General features: G+C 39.0%; 1 protein-coding gene across 1 annotated transcript in view; it reads left to right on the plus strand.

The window, feature by feature from the left end:
* Window positions 1-848: 848 nt before the first annotated feature.
* Window positions 849-16,342, plus strand: part of THBS2 (thrombospondin 2) — a 31,517-nt gene continuing 16,023 nt past the window's right edge. The window contains exons 1-12 of the mRNA XM_010297483.1: window positions 849-919; window positions 1,860-2,416; window positions 3,979-4,063; window positions 8,388-8,584; window positions 9,410-9,550; window positions 9,783-9,879; window positions 11,043-11,213; window positions 12,100-12,276; window positions 13,608-13,781; window positions 14,219-14,346; window positions 14,453-14,605; window positions 15,666-15,884. Coding sequence (XP_010295785.1) covers window positions 850-919; window positions 1,860-2,416; window positions 3,979-4,063; window positions 8,388-8,584; window positions 9,410-9,550; window positions 9,783-9,879; window positions 11,043-11,213; window positions 12,100-12,276; window positions 13,608-13,781; window positions 14,219-14,346; window positions 14,453-14,605; window positions 15,666-15,884 — 2,169 coding nt within the window. The 5' untranslated portion in view covers window position 849. The remainder of the gene's footprint in view (window positions 920-1,859; window positions 2,417-3,978; window positions 4,064-8,387; window positions 8,585-9,409; window positions 9,551-9,782; window positions 9,880-11,042; window positions 11,214-12,099; window positions 12,277-13,607; window positions 13,782-14,218; window positions 14,347-14,452; window positions 14,606-15,665; window positions 15,885-16,342) is intronic.

The following is a 16,342-nucleotide window of genomic DNA, read 5'->3' on the forward strand; positions in this document are numbered from 1 at the left end:
TGGTGACTGGCGCTAGCGGTGGGGCCTCGGGGTGGCAGGTAATAAGGAAAAAGTAAATATTGGCAGTAAAAGGCGGCACCCCCGCGTCCTTCCAGAAACGCGTGGGGTTAGCGCAGCGCTGGAGCGGCCGGGCTGTGTCCGGCGCGAGGCGTGAGCACGCGTTCCGGTGGGCGCCGGCTGCTCCGTTCATTGCGAGTGCACGCGCGTAGCGAGGGGCAGTTACGTGGCTTAACACGGCGTAGTGCTGCGGCAGGGCAGGAATGGCATCCCGTTAAAAGTCGCTTTACTCAGCTATGGCTGTGTACGGACGACTGTAAGAATGGGTAAACGATATTTATATATGCTTTTATAGATACACACAGGAAAGAGCGAGGAGTTTGCGTGATGCACTGGAAAAGGTACCGAAGGGTACCCCTGGTACTGAGAACCAGCATCCAGTGAGATCCCATCATCCCGTAAGGAATTTCAGCTGAACATGGTGCTGCAAAGTAAAGATACAGCTACTAATAAGCTCTATCTCCTGTAGCATCATATGGTTCCTCATGCCAGCTGCTGCAGTACTTTGCAGAAAATAATGGCATATATTTTCTGCGTGTCTTTGCTTTTCTATTTTTAAGGACACTTAGGTAAAAAGGAGCTTTATCATCCAGAATTCCTCTTCCCTTCACTTGATCAAGAATAACCCCAGAATAAGTACTTCAAGAATCAGACAAGATAGAAGCTATGATTTTATGTGCATAGTTGCTTATAATGGGAGTTATGGCATTTCATGAGGTGAATTGAAATATTTGTAGTTGATAGATATTATTTCCCTAATACTTACGACTTTTTGGTTTATTTGTAGGAGTTATGCTGCAGAGGAGTGGGCTGTTGTGGTTTGCTATCTTGATAACCCTGTGGGTTTCCTCAAATGCTCAGGGTAAGTTCTGACACTTCTTAACTAGATAGAGAGTAACTCCCAAAGCTAAATGTTGGTGTAAAACATTGGCTTACCTGAGCTACAGTGGGCGAAGTATTCATCTATGATTTTTTTTTTTTTTAGAAGTGCTTGGAATAGTAGTTTCTGGGGTTATTTTTGGTAGATATGTCTTACAAGTGCTAAATGAATATTGCCCAATAAATATCCAAAAACTGTGTTCTTTAAAAATTGTTGATCAAAATTTATATAGTCTCAGAAATAATTGCCATTATATTTTCATCTGCAGTGGAAATGTGTAATACAAGTAATATAAACAGAATCAGGGTGGTGTGAACATTTTAAAAAGATAGAGGTAGAGAAATATACCTCTACAGACCAAATATAAGTAGAATGTAAATTGGCACAGTGCCAGACCCTCATTTACATCTGACTTCTTGGCCTGAATCTTTAAAAAGCAAATCTCTTGCTTCCTGTTGTCATGTGGCCCCGTGGCTTCTCATAATTTGATTTTTATTAGCTGATAGCTAAAAATCTAGAAATTGGCTCAATTTCCTTATCCATTCATATATAAAAAAATATTTAATGATTACATTGTTACATGCACCCATGCGTAGGCATATACATGAACATACAGCATGTATGTATATATACAAGTGTGTATTATATAGGGCTATAAAATATATAGCCGTATGTGTACTTATATAATCAAACATTTACACACTGAGAAGGTGAGGGTTGTCACATAAAGGAAAATGACAGGTGAAAAATACCACTTGCAAGCTGGTAGGAACAGGTCTGTTTATGGAAGTAGGAAAGTAGGGTTTACTCTGGTGATCTTCACGTCTGTTGTGTAATTGCAGTTACTTGGTACGGTGTGCTGAGTTGTGTTTCTTATAACAGTTTCTGTAGACATATTGTCACACACTGTTAACTTTTTCAGATGGTGACAAGGAAGAGGACACTACCTTTGATTTACTTCAAATCAGTAACATAAACCGAAAGACAGTTGGAGCAAAATTGTTCCGTGGTCCAGACCCCACTATCCCAGCATATCGTTTCATTCGGTTTGACCATATACCTCCATGTAAACCAGAGAAATTAAAAAAGATTGTCAAACTCATACGGCAAAATGAGGGCTTTATCCTTTCAGCCACCCTGAGACAGGACAGGCAATCTAGAGGCACTATCCTTGCTTTAGAGGGTCCTGGCATCAGTGAGAGGCAGTTTGAGATCATTTCCAACGGCCGGGCCAACACCCTGGACCTTATCTACTGGGTGGATGGCTTCCAGAACGTGATTTCCCTGGAAGATGTGGACCTAGCTGACTCGCAGTGGAAGAACCTCACCGTGCAAATAACAGGGGAGAACTATAACCTGTATGTTGGCTGTGACCTTATTGACAGCTTCATCCTGGAGGAGCCTTTCTATGAGCAGCTGAAAGCAGAGAACAGCAGAATGTATGTGGCGAAAGGGTCCATTCGGGAGAATCATTTCAGGGTAGGTAACCTGGAGGAGCTTGAGTTACTGGTGAGGTAAGGACGTAAATGCAACTAGTTTGAGAAGATGCAATAGGCGCAGTTTTGTTCTCCCAACGCCTCTTGGATTTGGTGGGGTCATAGTTGTTCCCAAGCAGAATTTCTCCAGAGCGTGTTTTTGTTTGTTGCTGGATCTGTGTTGTGTGAATTTGAGGGTTCCTGAAAACAAAGGACTGGTAAAGCAAAGGTCTAAGACCAGGAAAAGTGCACAAAACCAGTTGATGGGCTTTCCTGTGCAACCATCCGCTTTCTTTTCCAGACTTAAGACTTACGAACCTGTTATATTTTTTGTGGTAATTTGTAGAATTTTAATTTCTTGGAGAACTGTGAATTTTTTGTAGACCTGTTTTTCTGTTCAAGTCATAGGAACATGTCAATATTTGTTAAATTTTATTTGAAAAAGAACGATGGAGGAAAGAAAGAATTTTTAATGGAGACGAAGGATGTGGTGTTGGCCCATTCCCTAAAAGAGTATCTTGGTTTGCCATTCTGAACAAACTTTCGTTTCAATTTAATAAAGAAAAAAGAAAAAAAAAAGGGAAAAAATTGAAAAAATAGAGCAAAATGTTTTGATCAGTCCTGTAAATGAGATTTTTTTTTTCTTTTTGTGGAAAACATTTATTGTTTCTCTTTTGTTTTAAAATTAAGCAATTAGAAACTTCCTGGTTTTCCTATAAAATGAAAATTTCTTCCTACCTAGTGATGTGATCTGGCCCAAGTGCTTTAAGGGAGGCTTCTTTTCACCCACAGCTGAAATCAAACTTGAACTCATGGCTTCAAGAATTTGAAAAGCCCTTTCTTTTTCATCCTGTTGTGCCATCTAGTTGTCAGCCAGAGCGTGACTTGATGGAGTGTGGTTCCATGGGGTGATTGGTTTTGGCAGGAAAGCCAGAAGCTCTTGCCCACAGCCTCTCCCTTCCTGCTTCCATGGCTAAGTTAGCCCATCAGTTGTGCTCATAGAACTGGTTTTGGAGCTGTATTGTTAAGTGGGTCACTGACGTAATGTGTTTTTAAAGTATTTTTTTTTCTTTTTTGAGATTTTTTTAAAGTGAAACAGATACTTGTCTGGTTTTATAGGTTTTATATACCCTCTCTCAGGGTGGTGACAGCACAACTGAGGAGACAGTGAAGTATGGTGCATGGGAATGTCTGGCTAAGGATGGAAGTGCGATGGGGCAGGAACTTCAAAAATTGGCTTTGACTTCAGGATGAATGTCTCATAGAACTACAAACTAAAATGTCCTCCAGGGAAATGGAGATTTGAGCTTGTTGCTGATTAACTGTTTTATCATGACCTGTTTCAGAACATACTTGATTTTGTTGCTTATAGTATTGAAATTATATGTTACAAAACTATCAACAGAATTTTTTTCAGTGTGTGTCAGGTTGAATGCATTGTAGATTGTTTTTACATACGTACTTATGGCTAAATCCAGTCAGTAGTATGGGTTTGAGACAGATTAGTTATTGGTTAATCCTAAATTGATCTAAATGGCTTTTAATTTTTTAAAATTATTTTTACAGGGTCTTTTGCAAAATATTCAGTTAATCTTTGATACTTCGATAGAGGATGTTCTGCGTAAAAAAGGATGCCAGAGGAGCCAGTCAAGTAAGGCTTTTTTACCTCACTAATACTCTTCAGTTGATTCTGAAAATGAGAAATGTCAAGGGTGACATACTATCCTAAAAACATGCAACAGATCCCTCTGAAATGGTAGAGGAATCTTATTTAAAGAAAATTCAATTGCTTTTTGGTGATAATAGGAATATATTTGTTAGCTAAATTGAGATACTATTTCTACTCTAGGCTACTATTTTAGTTCTTATTGCTTAGGTTTATAACTCTGAGCCTCTGCTCTTAAGTTGGGAGAAAAGCTGTCAAGTAAGAAATTACTAGAAATAGAAGGAAAAATGCATACATATGAAAATATCTACATTATTCTGTGCGATGTCCATGATTCTTTGAGCACAAGACTGGGAACATTGCTTCTGAATTCTGCTCCTGACTCTCAATGGGTCCATGATCAAGTCTGCAAGTTTTAAAGGCACTGAATTCCTCGGCAGTAAGTTTGTTGATTGAAAGAGGCTTTGTGTTTGAATCTCAAAGCTTTGTTAATGAAAACAACCTAAGGAAAATAAGAAAAAAAAGAGGTATGGAAGGCATGTATGTGACAAGCTGACATGTATCCTTGTTAGTCCAGTTCATGCTGACCTCACCAGGAGGGGAGCCCTCTTTGTGTGGGAGTATATTGGATTCATCATGAAAGAGTTACGAAAATTTGTCAAGTATGCACTAATGTTTTATACTACAGCTCATGGGATGTGCTGGCTATTTTACTTTCCATTGTAACTGGCAGGAGCTCAGTCAAGAATCAGAGATGGCTGATTCCACCAGAGGATTTTGATGGGTACGCAAGGCACTCAAGACTTTGGAGTTTATTTGAAACTCCTATCGTCTGAAATGCCATTATTTCTGTCACTTTGCCAACACATATGATGTAGAGCAAGTCAGTTCAGCAAACATTTTTCCTTGTTTATGCAAACCTCATAAATTAAGCAGTAGCAGGCCTTAACTTCTTCAAAGGGGACCAGAGTATTGCAATTTTATAAGGAAAACTCGGTAAGATATATAAAAGTGTGTGTATATATATTTATGCATATATCTATATAGGGATGTGTATGTGTGTATAAGCACAAAAATTTTAACTGAGCTTGCTAGTCTGTTTTTAAATCTTCATAAAAGATATTGGTTGATTATTTTATATGTTCCAGGGATGTGCCCTGCTGTAAGACTTCAGACACAAGTGCGATGATGTGTTAGAAATAAGTCCTGTGGGCTAGAATGGAAGTGGCCTTAGATGGCACGGGCAAAGAAGATACGCCCTCATTTGTTGGTTGTCATCTACCCCAGCCAAACTGTTTTCTGTACTCGGAAACTACTGAGAAACTACTCAGAACTCCTTATTACTGGTTTTCAGCTTTGTTAGTGGAAGGAAATGCTTGAGGAGCAGAACTGCTGTGGGAAAATCGAATGTGTATTTAGGTCTAATTGTAATTTTAGTAAAAGAGAAGGATGGCTTCAGGAAGGATGCAATTCAGCTATCCTACTTCATTTACCAGTAGAAACAAAATTTGCAGAAGTGGAGGTAGAACCTTGAGGGCAAATTCAGCAATCAGAGGCAGAACAGTCTCATTCAAGAGGATGGGGTCACCAAGTGTAGATTGAACCAGAAAAAACGACGAAAAAGGGCGTCTTCAAATGTTTTACATTATTATTGGTTGATCACCGCAAAGGGAAATAGTTTGGCAAAATGTTTAGAAATATCATCAAGTAAAAATGGGAAGTTACTGATCTCTATTCTGAAGAGGAAGCCAATGGGAGCCTAAAGGGGTAATTGAGTTCTGCATGCTTCGGAGGAATTCTTATACCCTTTGTCTGTTGCATCTAATAATGAACAGATAATATTTTTTAACGTATTTGTTATTGCATCTGTCAACTACCAAATTTTTGGGTCTGATAAATTATACGGACTTGGTTCTTTTTGTTTTGTTTTGTCCTTCTTAGGATGTATTAGCAAATAGTTCACAGTGTTTTTACTTCTACTTTGCAACACCAGGAGAACACTAGAATATGGAACTTGCTTGTGCAACAACACAATGGCTAATGGCACGCTGTGGCTTGAGGCCATCAAAATGACTTAGAGGTTTTAATGCATGACTAATTTTCTGGCATTGCCTCTCCAGCTTAATTACCACAGTTGAAAAGTCATGTGCAATATGTTACTGACTACAAGGTATGTAAGTATTTTCACATTTTGATGGCCCACCTGTTGAGCTGTGGTACAGGCACTAAGATGCCAAATGTATGTGTGGGTGTCCCACATGGCAGACGTTACCAGTGAAGTGCCCTCAGCTCTGAGGACACAAAGCCTGCTGCTTTTTCAGAGACAAGACTATGTTTTCCTACTGGATCTTTAATCCTAGTATGAGAATGTGAGGTATGGTGAAATGGTAGCTTGGGATTGCTGTTGGATTGAGGGTAGGAAAATATCTCTCTAGTGTGGTGGTTGCGAATACTTTAGGCCGGACTTACACACAGTGCTGGGTAGGAGAGATGACAAAACATGCCTAAATGGGCACATCAATAAAATCCCTTCAGCTAGATCAACAGATTTGCATATGTGAAAGGATGCACGTTCTGCTCTTCTGGTTTCTCATTTTAAAGATAATCATGTGGTCCTTAGGAAATAAGCAGGAAGCCAGCAGCAGAGAACTGATTTCCCTGTGATCCCCAGGCATCTTCTTTCAGTTGCTGCCAAGTATCAGTAGGAAGTGTGGATTTAGTTCTTCTAACATAGTTTTGGTTTGTGTTTCCTGCTGAGATTGCAGCTTTATTAATGTCCTCAGAATGTTCCGGTCAAGGCACAGTCCGTGTTGGCTTGAAAAATATGAAATTAATGACCTGAAAAGTGCTATGGGGGAATCTGAGAAACCTAGTCTTTCAATGTGGTAGGAAAATTGCATTCTTTCCAGGGAATCAAAAAGCAGCTGAAGTAAACTGTTATGACACAGAGTTCTGATCTGCTATGTGGTATTTTTTTTTTTTTTCCAATCCTGTAAATGAAGCTGGACAATTACTTCAACTCTAGAATACTGCAAACAATTTTTTGTAGGCCTTGGCTAGTGACAGATACTTCATAGCTAATTTAAAAGCACATCAAGCCAATCATTTTAAGTATGGTTGAGAAGTAATTATTTAATGCCATCTTATGGGTTGGTTCTTTGTTCTTTTATCTTTAGCCTTCTAAATGAATGAAGAATACTTTTCTCCCACTTTCATTGCTTGTACATTTAAATGTAACTGTTTACATTGTGTAGTCAAGCATCAAATCAAGCCCTCCAAATTTGAAGCATATGTTTTATGGCACATGTTCCTGTGCTGATTTCTTCTTTTTGATTTGCTATATTCTTTGCTGCTTCTTTCTGTTTGGTAACCTTAAGTTATTACAACACTTCTAAATCTGGTAAACAAGTCTTTATTGAGAGACAGGGCAGTACGGATTTCTGCATAGCCAAATTTAACCATGGAGTCCTTAGAAGGCTTCAGTAGAATCCATAAGTTATTTACCTATTGGAGACTTAAATGCTTAACAGAACACAGACTGGTTTTAGTTATGTTATCTTTTTTTATTAATCACTGCTGATGCCTTCTGTTATATTCTTTTTCAAGAATTTGCTATAGACAGGGAGGTCTTTTAAACTGATATTAGAACATGTACAGTTGTCCCTGTATAATGCATGCAATGTTCTGTTTTAATTAGTCTGCCTGGTGGAGGAGTGACGAGTCAATTCAGCATGATCTTAGCTTGACCTCCATTTCACTTCAGAATTAAACTATCATTATAACACTTTAATGTTTAACACCAGACAATGCAACACAGAGCAGCCCAGAGTCTGGTATAACTAGCGTAATCGTCTGAGTTTGATCTGAGTATCCATGGGATTTATGGGCAGAACAAGGACAATGACTTTCTGCAAGGAAACTTTCTCCTGCCTTTTTATCTGCATCAAGAAAATGTGATAGGTCATGAAAAAACCAAACCTTTCATGGATCTGAGTGGATAAAACGGGTTTGCTTTTTTGAAACTGTGTCCTTTTGTCATAAATTAATGTGTTGCAGTGCCAACAGTGTTTTAAAGTGAGGGCTGTGTTGAGACACAGCTTGGCTCTTAATTTTGAAAAAGGAAAGCCTATAATTGGAACCAGCTGACATCTAACCCCTCTCTTTTATTCATGGGTATAACCTAGCATGAAGCTGTGCTGAAACAGATGTGTTTAAACTCTACCCATGGGTGCCAATCTGATTTCAGCAGGGATCTGTAATCTGTGGAAGAACTTTGTATATGCAGCTCTTCTCTTTTCCTTCTTACCAGCTGAAGTGAACACTATCAACGAGAGCACTGAAATCCTTCACTTGAGCCCTGCTGTTACGACAGAGTACGTGGGTGAGAAACCAGAGAAGAAGGCTGAATTCTGTGACCGCTCCTGTGAAGAACTGGGAACAATGTTTACAGAACTCACCGGCCTGCGCATCGTGGTGAACAACTTAGCTGATAACCTCCAAAAAGTGGTAGGTACCTGTAAGTCTGAAGAACCAAGAGAGATCTGCTGCGCAGTGCTCTTTCCTTCTTTGTTTTATACCAGAGGCAGTTAATAGAGATTTCTGTATGTACATGTGTATACCTGTTGGTATATCTACATAATGTAGAGATGACCTACATTTTCAAAGTGACTAGTTAGGTAGTTCTTGAGTATGACACTTTTAATGAAGGCTTGGTTTTCACAGACTGGGTTTAAAGGAGCACAGACACATGCACTCATGCACAGGGGAAATCAATCCTCTTTAAAGGTTAATGCAGATTTGGAAATCAAAAGCTAACAAACCCAACCTTGCCTGTGTACTATTCAAGTATTGTTACCATGCTTATATCATTTATGAATACACGAGCAAGTGGTTACACAGGGTACCTAAACTGTAAGGGAATGCATGGGATTTCCGTAGTTGAAGTAAGATTGTGACATGTTACTGAAGTCTGCTCTTCTTCTTGTTCTGAATAAGTCCTTTCTTAAGGAAACTTACTACTATGCCATATGTCTCAGGACTAAAATCTTCCCATCTAAAGATGAGTTATACTGGGGGAAAGCAAAACTGCTAAGAACAGATTTCCTTTAGCATGTGACTCTGTGTGTGGTGTTAGCTGAGGAGTGTGGTGTTAGCTGAAGAATTGCCATGCAGTATTGCGGTACCTGAGATCTACTTTATGTACATAAATATGTAAAAAATACACTTTTTCTTAAATGGAAGAATGAAATCCAATAGTGTCTCAGTTTTGTCTTATTTAAAATGGTTTATTTACAAAGTAGACAATTTTTTTTCATTTGCTTCATCTTCTAGTCTGAAGAGAACCAAATTATGTGGGAATTGATTGGGCCTAACAAAACACTGAAGAACCAGTCTGTTTGCTGGCAGGATGGCCGTGTCTTTGCAGATAGTGAAAGCTGGATTGTAGATAGCTGCACCAAATGCACCTGCCAGGTATGTTTTGGAAACATTCTTTTCTGCACAAATGGATAGTGGGTTTGCTACACTAGGTCAGGTCACACACAGAGCTTGGCCTAGACTTTGATATTTATAAAAAGTAGACCCCATGTCCATGACATCTGTAAGAAATCAAAGAATTTCCATACATGAAACTTTCCCCAGATGCCCACCTTTATTTGTCTCTGTATATGAGCATAAGTCAGTAAGTTGATTTCTTTGCCTGTAGGATTCTAAAATTGTGTGCCATCAAATCACCTGCCCAGCAGTCTCCTGTGCTGATCCATCTTTTGTTGAAGGTGAATGCTGTCCAGTCTGCTCTCACTGTGAGTATTTAGCCAAAAAGAAGGATACTCTTTAGCAATGTTTAAAATCACTACTACTGTGCTGGAGAGGTCAAAACAAGTAAGAGGTTGCAAATAACTTATATGTATACAAGGGTCTTATGAAGTAACTTGGCTGCTTGAAGTTACCTTCTGGAGGAGTTGGTCTCTATTCAGTTCTTATATTGGTTGCTCAGAAGTAAACTGATAACTTGCCTAGCTAAGTTGGTCACTAAAGGTTAGTTGCTCGCTAGTCATGTCTTCCAAGCCTCCAACATTGTGATTTTTTTTTTTTTTTTTTTTGTTGGTTTGCAGTAGCACTGTGCATTATTATTTCTTTTCCATACAGCCTGGCTAAAACAGACTAACATAGGTTAAGATGTCATCTTGTCTCCCTGTGGAGGACGTTGAAGTTCCAGATAAAGTTTCATGCAGTTTGATGCAATACTTACTAAGAGTGCAAGTTATTTTTCCTCTCTGTTATTGTCATTCTGTTACTATTTTATTTCTTCTGTCATATATCCTCTTTTGGTACAATGCTTTGCTTACATGGAACAGATTGTCAAGGTTCATTTAAGACAGCATTGCAGGCTGTGGACTATACTTTGGAGTGACAATAATTTTAGTAATGTCTCTAAGTGACTGGAATGAAGGTTCAGTACACTTCACTCTGTAGTAGACAGGTCTGTTACAGAAGACAGTTACTTGTTCTAAATAAAAATGGATTGGAGTACATACTCACAGGTTTTTGCCTGTTGAAGCATAGGGCATATTCTTAAAATGTGCTCTTGATCACGTTCACCGTTATGTTGTATTCAGAGGTGGGGCCACATCTCATCAAACTGACCTATATTCTGAAGTCAAAGGCAGTTGGAACTTGAGTTTTTGGCTCAGTCTGTTCTAGAGATAAGATGTTCTCCTCCTTCCAACGGTCAGTGCCTTGTGCAAACACACTGCACGCAAGTTCATGAAGATCCAGGATTTGCTAACCTCTCATTACATTAAACTCTTAACTCCCTAACTTCAGTGTCAGCTTGAGAAAGCAAAATTAGAAAAAGAAAGGACAAAGCATGTGTTCTACAGATGAAGAGAAGTGAAAATCTCCTGAGTAGGATAATAGAGCAACTTTCAATGCTAAGTAGCTTTTTGTACCCTTTGCTCTGCAGCTGATGACAGTGAGGAAGGCTGGTCACCATGGTCAGACTGGACAAAGTGCTCAGTTACCTGTGGCTCTGGGACTCAGATGCGAGGAAGGTCGTGTGATGTCACGAGGAGTGCTTGTACAGGCCCACACATCCAAACAAGGATGTGCAGCTTTAAGAAATGTGACCATCGCAGTAAGTAATAAAACATTTTCCTTTTTTAAAAGCTTCTTTGGGCTTCTCTAAGCAAACCAAACTTTCTTCTTTGCTTTCTCTAAGCAAAAACAAGCTTAGTCTGGATTTGCTATGAACACTCACTAGTCAGAAGAGTATGTATTTGAACACTCATATGTATAGTTAAAGTAGCTATCATTAGATTCTTTTTCATCTCTCCCCTTTCAAATATTTCTTCTTTTTCCTGATGATTTAATAGGTATGTGCATTCTGGGCTCAGATCTGTTACAGAAGATAGTGGGTGATCTTTTCTTTAGCATTATGAACTGGAGTCCCTTGTTTGAAGTTAGTTTGGAAACAACACTCAGTTCATAATCATGATACCCGGGGACACATTTTGATCTGCAATTCATTCATGATTATTGGTCCATTCCATTAACTTAGTAGTTTTTAGGAATACAGTAATCATAGAAGACTTTTGTGAAATATCAGACTGCTTTTATATTTAAGTCATTCAGAAGGATCATGGTCTGTCTCCAGAACTGCAGTTAATACTGTTGCAGGTAGCTGCTATATCCAGGCTACTATAGTACCTAAGGCTACCTAGCAGCTTCAGCTGCTAGGTCTCCAAATGTGCATTTTAAACAAGTATTTGTTGGAACAAATTTATTTTTAAGTAAAATGACTAACAGGCATGTTAGTCATATGTTGATCACTTGGACTCTTAAGAAAACTGTACTTGAATGTTTGAGCTGACATGCTGGGCTTTGTAAGTCACAGTGGTAGGAAAGAGATGGGACATTCATCAGATGTGGTGAGAGGCTTGTTAGAAGGTTAACTTCACAAGTGAGTTTGTATTACTGCTGCAGGTGGGCTATTTCCTTGAGTTTTTCTCTTTCTCTGGCAGTACGTCAGGATGGTGGCTGGAGTCACTGGTCTCCCTGGTCTTCCTGTTCAGTTACCTGCGGAATAGGAAATATCACCCGCATCCGCCTCTGCAATTCCCCTATCCCCCAGATGGGTGGGAAAAACTGTGTGGGAAATGGGCGTGAAACAGAGAAGTGTGAGAAGGTTCCATGTCCAGGTATGTCTGTGGCCTTGAATCCAAGGTTGATGCAATAATATTCTGGCTGAATTTTGTCTCTTTAATCAGATCCAAATTACAGTGAATTTCTATGACGGAAAACATAACTTATAGCTTAGGGGTGAAATAATACACAAGGGTGCTTTTAAAATGAAGACAACAATGCAGTCAGAGGTTTTGTAAACCTCCCAAGTTATGGTTTGTCTTTAAACTTTAAAAGTTTGAGAAATTTTCATTTTATAAGTTCATGATTTATCTCTGCATATCAAAAATACAAACACTTTTTGTCTAAAAGGAAGCCGATACGGTACGTGTTAGGAATAGACATACAGTCCCCCAATAGCCAGGTTTCTTTGAAGGTATGCACACGTATTTTACACATTTAACACATTTAATTGTTGCTATAATCCTTTCTTCGCTGTCTACACTTCTTAACCTTTTTACAGACCATTCATTCCACTCACTCTCACTTTCCTTTCATATAATTTTTCCGTACTTTTTCCCCTTTATATGTCTATCTTCATTCCCTCCTCTGTTCAGCCTTTCCTTTCTACTTAGGAGTTATAAGCTTGAGACTGATGTCAAGCTTCCAACCTAATAGTACTTAAGTACCTATACACGCTTCATCTATTTTTTGGTCTACCTGTGCATGGAATGTTAGTGAAAAGGTTATTTATTTAAGGTTACACACCATTGCCTGTATGTTTTGGGGTTTTTTCAGTACCGAGAACAAACACAGCGTTTGTTTCAAAGACGTTTGTATTTCAAGAAAATTCAGGATTGATGACAACAGGTTCAGTAGAGTTGTACCAATATAAAATGTGCAGAAGAATAATTGAAATGAGTTATTTATACTGAGTCAAGTGGTACTATTGAAGATACACTGATGAATGGAATACAAAACAAATAGCTGCAGCCTTACTGAGCACGCTGACGTAAAAAAAAGCCATAGAGCTCAGATTTGGCTCAGCATAAGTTGGTATCCTGTGGTCACGCCCTGCTTTCTGGACAAAATGAAAGCTTAGTAGGGAGCTTTGAAGGCACCGTACTTGTTCAGATCAATTTAAATGGAAATACACCATGCTAGTGGGCATGGCATGTTTTAATTATTGGCCAAAAACCACCTATAAAGCAGTTGAGTATTTTTTTTATTGGTTTGTTTCTGAAATATTGCTATGTCAGTGTAAGGTGTTGCCAGCATCTTTCTTCCTATATATGTAGTGAGAAACTGTCTCCAGTCAGGGATCTGAAGAAAGGGTGGTTGTCATTGGCATCAAATGTTGTCCCCAGTATATTGCCTGTGATACTCTTCTCTCTTCTGCATAACCTAGTGAACGGCCAGTGGGGTCCTTGGTCTCCATGGTCTGCCTGCACTGTCACCTGTGGAGGAGGAATTCGTGAGAGGTCTCGCCTCTGTAACAGTCCAGAGCCACAGTATGGAGGAAAGCCATGTGTGGGAGATACTAAGCAACATGATATGTGCAATAAGAAGGATTGCCCAATTGGTTGGTATTTGGTCATTCTTTAGTCAATCTGACTAATTAATACTGCTGTTATATTTTTAATGGATAATGATGAATTGACACTGCAGAAATCTAATTGTGTCTTTGTTTCAGGAACACATTTAACTATTTTGGGTGCTGTTTAGGTCAGTGGGATTTTACATATATTCTTAATATTGACATTTGAACACGGATGTTTTTCTTAAGTAGGGCTTCAATATGCTGTAATGTATTCAAATGTATGTAGCAATCTGTGATATTTTCGTGTTAAGTCAATAGTATATTAAATACATTTAATATCCCTTAGAATTAGGGTTTTATAAGAATCTGTTGCATCAGATGTGATTTAATGAATAATGAATAGAGGATATCTGTTTCTTAAAGTGCTACTTGCCTTTTATACTCCTAACTTAATTTACACTTCCATGTGTCTTTGCCAGATGGGTGTTTGTCAAATCCTTGCTTTCCTGGAGCAGAATGCAACAGTTACCCAGATGGGTCTTGGTCATGTGGGCCATGCCCAGCAGGTTACCTTGGCAATGGTACTGTCTGTGAAGATCTTGATGAGGTATTGACTTTGTTTTCATTGACATCAGGAAATCACTTGGAAACTTTAATTATTTGGGAATTACACAGTTATTTAACTGCATGCTTCTTTCTTTCCTTTCCTGTAGTGTATAGCTGTGTCAGATGTCTGCTTTAAGGTGAATCAGGTCCATCGCTGTGTGAACACAAATCCGGGTTTCCACTGCTTGCCATGTCCTCCACGCTATAAAGGAAGTCAGCCCTATGGCGTAGGGCTGGAAGTTGCCAAGGCAGAGAAGCAAGTAAGTGATATCAAAGAGAATTTGGCTTTGAAACGGAGTAATTCTCACCTGAAAATAGCTGTGAATGAAAGCATGTGATAAATGTGGGTACCAAATAAAGACAACCTGAAATAGATAACTGTTCTTCCAAGGTATTTCTGGTTTGAGTAACAAAACACTGAATTTGAGGTTGTGGATTTTTTTTAAAGGGTTTTATTTTCTCTAGGCATCTGCACAGTGGCACCAAATGAGTTTAAAATGCCAGGAGCAAGCATTCCCCTGTTTTGCACTCCTTTCTCTCAGGTGTATATACCTACTTTGGGGATTGGAAACTGAAGAGTCTGGATCGCTCTCTCCATAAATATAACGCTGTTAATGTGGGTGTCATCAGACATATGTCTGAAGTTCTTGCTCCCTAAATATCATTGGGCCAACACCTACCAGTGATGAAGGACAGAAGGAAGTGGAAGAGATATTGAATAATACAGTTTGATAGATAAGATAAAAATGTTAAAATGGATGTCCTGGGATGCCTTCTCTTTGTTGCTTTTGAATCAGTCTGTGGTTAGTTCAACATGTGAAGCCTAAATGTAAAACATCTGTGTAAGAGTCTCAGATTCTGTCAATGAAAATAAGTAAAGTGATAAGAAAGAGGTAACAAACTTACTTGAGGGGAATGTGAGAATTCATTAGGGTCTGATTTAAGAAAATAAGATAGTCCTTGCATGCTGACAGGCAGAACACAAGGCAAAGGGTGAGTAAAGTCTACTTTCTGTTGCAGCTGATTTCTGGGGATTAATGGCATCTGGAAGAAAGCAGATAGAGTTCTGAAAATGTTAATCACTTTAATTGCTTTTTGAATAATGTCCAATTTTTCCTGTGGTTTCTTTTAATTATTTTCATTGTACATATTGTCTGGAGTTGTGAACTGACAGAGCAGTATGACTTACTAACCACAATTAAAAAAAAAAATCCTGTCTTTAGGCATCTAAATAACTGGCCTGATTTTGACAAAGTTGAGGCATGCACAGCTGGCTGCAAATATCATCAGGTTTCAGTGAGTACTCTCTATCTCTTACAGGTCTGTGAACCTGAGAATCCATGCAAGGACAAGACACACAGCTGCCATAAGTCTGCAGAGTGCATCTATCTGGGCCATTTCAGTGATCCTATGTACAAATGTGAATGTAGGACAGGTTATGCTGGTGATGGACGCATCTGTGGTGAGGATTCGGATTTGGATGGATGGCCTAATAATAACTTGGTTTGTGCTGCTAATGCAACATACCATTGTGTGAAGGTAAGTAAAAAAAGTTGATAAAAATGCCATGCCATAATCAATTTTTCTTTCTTTTTTCCTAAATAGCTGTGAATGACACTTTTCAGCATCAAGCTGGTGGTTGCTTTCATTAAGCTTTGATTGTTACAGCATGCTCATTTTCTAGGAGATGCTGTGAAATGTGTATTCACTTAACACTAGATCCAGTAAGGGATTCTCAAAATGAAATCCAGAGTCCTCTGCTTTGGATTTCTTCCTGTTCAGTGTACATGGAAGGTTGAGATGCCTGTGAATAGGGTTTACACACCAAGCAGGAGCTGCCTAAAGCACAGGTGTGGAGCACACAGCTAGTGAGAGCTAAACAGGAATCTCTGGGCACAGGTGAGTAGGAACTCCTATCTGCAATGCTTGTAACAAGACACTGACAGCCACCTAAAGTCTACAGTTCTAAATCCTTTTGTGAACTACCCCTTCCTTTT

Source organism: Phaethon lepturus, unplaced genomic scaffold, assembly GCF_000687285.1.
Source record: "Phaethon lepturus isolate BGI_N335 unplaced genomic scaffold, ASM68728v1 scaffold49211, whole genome shotgun sequence".
Taxonomy (NCBI): domain Eukaryota; kingdom Metazoa; phylum Chordata; class Aves; order Phaethontiformes; family Phaethontidae; genus Phaethon; species Phaethon lepturus.